General features: G+C 31.9%; 2 protein-coding genes across 2 annotated transcripts in view; one reads left to right on the plus strand and one right to left on the minus strand.

The window, feature by feature from the left end:
* The window catches only part of LOC106685289 (protein furry), a 290,462-nt gene that overhangs the window by 197,690 nt on the left and 85,055 nt on the right, over nucleotides 1-7,717 (plus strand). The window lies entirely within an intron of this gene.
* The window catches only part of LOC106685288 (FMRFamide receptor), a 203,057-nt gene that overhangs the window by 111,840 nt on the left and 83,500 nt on the right, over nucleotides 1-7,717 (minus strand). The window contains exon 4 of the mRNA XM_067046001.1: nucleotides 6,556-6,748. Within this exon, the coding sequence (XP_066902102.1) occupies nucleotides 6,556-6,748 (193 nt within the window). The remainder of the gene's footprint in view (nucleotides 1-6,555; nucleotides 6,749-7,717) is intronic.

Here is a 7,717-nt window from a genome sequence, read left to right on the forward strand (position 1 = left end):
GATGTAATTGGGAAGAGGTGAGAACTTCGGGATAGTCATGTCTGCTGCCTCCCGGATGGTCGATGTAAGAAGCACCACTGCCTCATCCACCTCATCTGGTGTACGGTATGGAACTATCGTGGGAAGCGTTACTTCAATTCTTGACTTATATCCTGTCCAATTCGCTTTATGAAAAAGGTACTTATTCGCTGGTGGTCTAGCAGTAGTGCCTCTTGTGAGATTGTGACATGTCGTACTTTAATATATTTTATGTACTGTATATACATTCAAAGGGAGCGCGGTGGACACCCAGCCTCTTAAATTAGGTACCGTTAATTGGGTAAAATTCTGGCGACATGATTCTGACCAAATCACCTCCTTGCACAACCGTTGGTCTAGTAACAGTACTTCATTACAAAGTACTGAACCCCTGACCCTTCATGGATTGTAGCGGTACAGATTTTAATTTTTTTTTTAATATACATTTAAAGGTTATTGTGTAGAAATATAAATATAAAATTATCAACTTTTGAAATAATTCAGAACAGTTTATCGTAAATAGTTGCACAATTTTAGGTTATAAATATATGAAACGCTTCCCAGGACCCATGTTTGAATCCGGCTGTGCCAGATAATTATTTATGATGCGACTAGCCCGTGAGTCTGTGGATTCAAAGCTCCTTCTGGTCACACTCAGCCTCTGTAAAGTGGGTACTTTAACTGAAAATGGGGAGAAGGGAGGTAAAGTTTAGGGCGAAAGTGGTGTGGGGTATCAGGGAAAATCTAGCAGTTAAACCTGGTCTTGAACAAACCTCCTTGCATTACCGTTGTTCAAAAAATAGACTCTCTTACAAAGTACTGAACTCCTAGTCCTTTATGGATTGTATGGGTACAGATCTAGGACTTTTATTTCTGAAAATTTAAATTTTGATTGGATCTAATATGTAGAGTGTATTTTTTGTAAAAAGAATTTATTTAAAAAACGGTCTTAAATAATTTTGTAATTCGTTTCAATGGTATCATTGTAATGACTGTCGAGTAATCTTACACGTTATGGTATGTTTATTAGGTCTCTTACATTATAAAGAAATGATGGTAATTGAAAGGTAAATATTTTTTAATTGTTTCTCTCAAATGCTTTTTTTTTGCCCAGTGATGTACGACTAAAAGTATAATTTCCATTAAAAGTTAAAATGTTGGAATACTTTTTATGTAAAATTTCATAGAAAATGTTTCTTTTCTTTGGACGAATAGATTCGGAGTTAGTGAAAAAAAAGTAGTACGGAATACCTATCGAGGGTAATTATTAACGAACTAGGGATTGTTTCATGCACCCCACTGGTCAGAACTAACATGATCATTATTTCTAGTTCTGTAAAGGAATAATCACATTAAGGGCTAAAAGTTATAAATAATTTTCAGCAAATATGGTTTTTATTTATTTAGTTTAGTCTAGTGTCGTGATACTAAAAGTATAATTAAAAATAAAGTAAAAAGGTATGAAATCACTTTATGCAGAAAAAAATCTAGCTACAGTTTATGACGTGTTAATAGTAAATTATTTAGGTAATAATATGAATTTCAAAGAAAAGTGTTAAATCAAAACATCCATTTCTACATAATTTTATTTTAGATAATACCGATACTATAGGAATCGGGATATGTATTTAAATACGAAGTATAATCCACAATGAAGTTAAAATGTACGAAATCGATTTCTACATAAATATGTTACTTGTGAAAAGTCTATTTACAGTTTATAACGTTTTCCTTGTAAATTATTGTAAAGTGATACTATAAATGTTAAATAAATATATTAAATTGAAGCTTTAAAATACTGATCTACATGACTATTATAAGGCCTCTCTGAACATACGGAATTGAACTTTGAGGCTCCACTAAACCATCAAATTCCTCCTAAATCCATTCCTTACAGTCCAAAATACTTCGTAAAATCTTAATTGCTTCTTATTTTGTCACGAATAAAGTCATCCACCAAGATCTCAATGGCTCATATGGTGCCGATTTGGCCAGAATCAGATACCAATTCTTCCATGATAAACACCCAAATCCACTTGTTTCTAACCTGGCTTCTCCTTCATTACCTGTTAATCCTTCTAGGCGTCTGAAAAGAAGATGGCCTCGAGATCTTCTCCTGTAGAAATGTTATTGGAGTTCTATCAATGGTAAATTCTCCCAATGTTTGTATCACCTACAGCAACTTTACTTGTTGTATATATTTCTATACAGTTGTAAATAGCAATAAATAAATTATAAAGAAAAAAAAATTAAAGCTTCCATTTCTTCACAATTTTATTGTAGAAACATTACCTTTGTTAAAGAAATTAGGATAGATTTTTAATTATGGAGTGTTAAAATCTCCAGATTCTCATATTTTCTGAAAACTTTAGGCCATCAACAGAAATAAGCAAACAATTCATTGTTTTCTTTAATATGTCTGAATAGTAGCAATCACTTAAAATAAAATTAAAAACAAAGGAAGGCAAACAAGCTGCATGAATTACACAAGTTTGAAGAACTTATGAAAACATGATCCTTAAATATTTAAAATTTGATTAATTAATAAAAAAAATATTCTTTGGTAGGTATGTGTATTTAATCTTGTCAACTAACCTATGGATCCCTTACAAAGCCCTTAAAATTTCTTAATCACGTTTAAGAAAAGTGTATATAAAACATTTCGAAAATTCCTAGTATTTATGCCCAAGTCTATTTGACCTTTGTGGAATGTGGCTTATTGGATGAAATGACTCTTAAACTACTTAAGAACTATTTGCAGAGACTATTTTCAACTTTAGAATTATTAGCATATTCATGAATCCTAGAACTATTTTTTGAATGTCGATTGTATCTGTAAATTAATGAAGCTCTTAGCTAGTCGCTAGGAAGGCCTTTTAGAATTCATTATTCCCAGAAATATTTATCCTTGAACTTCTATATAATAGTTCATAGAATTGGACGGAGTAGAAAACTTTTTGTTATACGTGTATAATTAATTGAGTGAGTAGTTCGCGTAAGAAACACCTTAATTTTCGCTCTCTCCCCTTAAAGACAAAATTAATGAAAACTTCTCGTCAATAATTAATTAATAACAATTAATGCCTCAGTCAATAGATTTGAATATGAGAAAAGGTGTTAGCGATTTTAAAATATTATTTTTATATGAATTGATTTTTTTTTATACTGCTTTTTTGAGAAATTCCTCAATTTCAAAGTTATTCGCGCTCATTTATGAAGAGTTCCGTTTTCTCAATTACCATTGATTAATAACCTGGGTTAAATATTAAGAATATAGCAGTAGTTCCCAACCGGAGTTCCGTGAAACAATTTGGTATCAGCACTCTATTTATACCAAACGATAATCTAGGAGTTCCGCCTTTTACCTATCAGTACCAATGGGTTCCACCGCTAAAAAATGTTAAGAACCACTGGCATAAAAAGGGATGACGGCATTTTGGAAGCAACGCTAGTGTAACCTCCAACCTGCCATTATTTTCTTAGTACTAAAAATAAGACCCAATCATGGTGTAAGTATTTACCTGTCCTGTTCCGTGCAATGTATTAATATAAAAATGCAAGAAAAAAAACACTGACACTATGTGTCATTTCCAATGTGATAAATATGAAGGGTAAGAACCATTATATCATTTATACTCTTAATCTCCTCATATATAATCCTCATATAAGGCTAAACATACAAGGCACTTACTTATTAGAACAGATGCGTTGAAACTTCAGAAACAACCCTCAAATAAATAACTGATATTAAAAACAACCATCGCAACTATACCAAGACAACTACTAGCAAATACTGAACGAGTTCTAGTGCCAAAGAAGAACGACGTACAAAGCAAAATGGCTAATATTTACCGAGCCTACGATTGATGCCTGCAATTGACGACTGCAGTTCGCAAAATGTTCTTTGTATAAAAAGGGGAAGTGTACAAAGAATTATAGCGTGGAATGTTTACACAATTATACTCGGCGATCAACAAATAAAATTCTATATTGAATTTGGATTGATATAAAATTTTGTTTAATTCTGTTGTTTTTTTACTTTGTTTAATTTGAATTTTTATTTGTGCTTATATTTGTAAATATGTGAAATTTGTTACGTCAAATAAACTGATATTATAATGAGTTTCGTTGAACTTTTCTTTTAAAAATATAGTATGGAGTAAAATTTACGTATGGTTTGTAACAATGAACTACAAATTAATGTTAGTATACCGAGATTAAAATCTTTATTTACTTAGTTAAATTACCTAATTTGGTATGAGTTAACATAAAATTACTAGCAAGAATCTGTGGTTAAAAGTTTGCTTTGTTTTTTATGTAGAATAAGACCAAACAATCAAGATCGAAAGAGCAGAAATCCAACATTCTAACAGTTGTAATTAATTACCTTTGATGTGGATAACATTTATTTCATGAACAAGAGGCATCCGCAAAAAAGTATCCTCTAAAATCAAGCCCAAAAATTTAAATGAAATGATTTGTATCAAAATATGTATTTGAGGGTTTCAAAATATGCTATAAAGAAATCTTACTTGATTTTTCCTAAATGAAATTGTTATAGTCTACTTTACTGGAAGTGACTTTTACAAAGTTGTATACACTAATGCTCTTTTAATGCATTTAACAATATTTTATTCTTATGCTATAGATAAAAACAAATCGATTGGTATATAATGACCATTAAATACATGTAGATGCGGCATACGATAACAAAAAATCCTAAAATTATGTAAAAAAAATATTCTAGACTTCTCTGGCGCATTGGCAAGAACTCGAACAGGTATTACATATTTTCCTTGTAATAAAAAATGTTTCATTGAAATTGGGGATTCTACCTGCGTAGCCTCCTCTTGTGAATTTTTTGTGTTTCCGATTTATTATGTCTACCAATTTATGTAATATGATAATATTTCGATCAATCCTTTTGTTGGACTAGTGCTTTTCCTGGAACACAGTGTGATGAGACGATGGCTCACACGATCCGACAGGCTGATAATGTAAATTTAACTATTTAATTTTAAATTAAACGATCAAGAGGGAGTTTATTTAACGGGCAAATTTACATATCAAATAAAAAAGAAGGCATCATAGTCTCTCTATCCTATTCTCAATTTTTACATATAAATATTGCGTGGTATATCCATATTTGTAATGCGTATTAAAAGAATGAGAGTAGTTGAATATCCAGCAGGAATTTTTTTTTCGGCCAAAACTCCCAATTGGAGTTATATATTGCCTAACCATGGTTGGGGGTCAGGTTTTCCATTTTGTGGGACCACCACTCAATAAAAAAAGTCAATGCCCCAGACCAGGTTCGAGCCGGCACCGCCAGCAATCTCAATTTGGCAAGACGGCCTGACCAACTGAGCCTCTAGCAGCCTATAATCTAGAGCCTATAACAGCCTTTATATTGTAATTGGAGAGTATGAACTTAGAGAACTTCTAACAATTTCGACTGTCCCGGTCCGATTGAGTGACTCCTGAGAACTCATATAAATTTGAGCTCCTATTAAAATATAAAAAAAAGATTACTATAATTGACTTGGAATGGCCGTTCTGTTTTAATTATTATTATTATTCCGGAATTAATATTTTCTGCCTTAAGCTAGAAAATAAAATATTAAATTTTTTATTCATTTATTGAAATTAAATAATAAGAACATTAATATTGAAAAGATAATATTAATGATCATAGGTTTCCTCTTTATAAGAGAAAACTTATGACCATTATAAATAAAAATTTAATACTGTATTTCAATTCCAGAAGATTCACTTCTGTCGGCTTGTCCCAAGACTGCCATATTTTTTTTGTTATACTTGTATCTATGAATTTAAATAAAATTCATCATTTAAATTTATGGTAATATGGCCGAAAGAATTTATAAATGTTGTTTTAATAGTTCATTTCATTGGACAATACATAGGTTTAACTTGGTAGTTTTTAAATTCCAAGTGCAAATTGGAAAAATTCTGCTTTATCCTTTTCAAAGAGAATTAAATGTAATTTATTGGTTGTGCCATTATAATTGGGCATTGATTTTTTTATTATTGTTTTTGTATTTTTTAAGGTCATAGAATACTTTAGCCTATTTGCAATTCATCAGTGATATGTTTAACAATGACGGATTGAAGAACAAAAGTGGTAAAAAAATAAAATAATGTGCTAATGATTATTCCAAATAAAATTATTGTAGTGAAATTCTAGGGTATGTTGAATTATTGGAAAACTCTTTCATCATCTTGAGAAAATCCTTCGCTTAAAGGTGGTTGAAGTGTGATTGAAGGTATCTGAATTTTTACTACCGATAATCTTTACGCTGAGACTCTTAGCAAGGAGGGTCTTGCTATCTAATTTTTAATTAATCCATGTGAATGTCGTTTGAATTTGGTTATTGCACGGCCAGCTATGTGCTTATCATTCATACATGTTAAAACGTTGCAACTTATACTAGAAAATAAAAACAAAAAAGATTGAACTTAATTTTAATAATACATTATGAGTTTTAAAGTGGATGTTTGATCGAAGTATGGACTCACTTGATTGATGTAGACGTACATCCTTATGGCGTAGGATGGCAAGTTGAGGACTATGAAGACGGTGGACACTACGAGGAGCATCTCCGTCACCTTGGTCTGGGAAGAGGATGTCCTCTGCCTGGCCGACGGCCTTTCAGCCATCCCCGTGCTCCTCGTCATCGACCGCCGCACTCTCGCCACTCGGCAGACCGTCCTAGGGTCAAAGTAATCAACTCATTATCAAAATGAAAATATAGAGATCTCATTCATCTATACTGAATGAAGGTGTTTAGCTTTCCTTGATTATTGTATTAAATTATAAAGTACCAGTAAAAGTGGGTTTACGATGTGGAAAGCAGTTTAACTTAGGCAAACAGGGTTCTGATTGGAGTTTCAGTATATGGCACTGCCTTGACGTTAGGAAGAATGCAGATATTGTTTTGTAATCTCCTACCGGTACTGCCTCATAATGTCAAAGCCGAGAAAAACAATTTGTTTTGAAGTCTTATAAGTAATCAGTTTAAATAGGTTATAGTCAGGAAATAACAAGGGATACTTCTCTTACCCGTCAACATTCAGCCTTAAAGAGATAACTACGGTTTCCATTCGAAAGAATGGTGGTTATTATAAAATATATGTTCATTATGTTGGTTCTATAAAACATTTCAATCAAAATTTTAATGGGTACATTTACATGTACTTACGTTTCCATAGTAGTCACTGAAATAGTAGTTATTGAAAAGATGACCTGGGGACTTAAAGGGATGGAAGTTATCCCTTGATCCCCCAGCATCCTTTAGTGACTGAATCAAATCAATATGGTGTTATTCAAGACATAAAGTATTGTGAAGGTTTTCTGCATTCTGAGCAGAAAAATATTGGGTATTAAGCGCCAAGTTTAAATTAAAAGTAAGTGAAAATGAGCAGGTGGGGGTGTTTAGTAAAACAGAAATGAGTTTATTTAGTAAAACTCAATATGCATTGATGTATAAAAATATGCAAGTTATTGAACCACCCAAAAAGATTGTTTGCTGCGATATTGATCCTGTTAAAGAGCTGAGAAACTAATTATGAACTTCAGGTCTATTTTTTTTTTAACCTTGTGTTTTTTTTTTCTCCTATCGAAATATTTAATCTTACTTTATATCCCCCTTTCTTCCAATCTTTACCTTTTTACTATTTT

This window comes from Halyomorpha halys, unplaced genomic scaffold (genome assembly GCF_000696795.3).
Source record: "Halyomorpha halys isolate HHAL.00 unplaced genomic scaffold, Hhal_1.1 Scaffold677.1, whole genome shotgun sequence".
Lineage (NCBI taxonomy): Eukaryota > Metazoa > Arthropoda > Insecta > Hemiptera > Pentatomidae > Halyomorpha > Halyomorpha halys.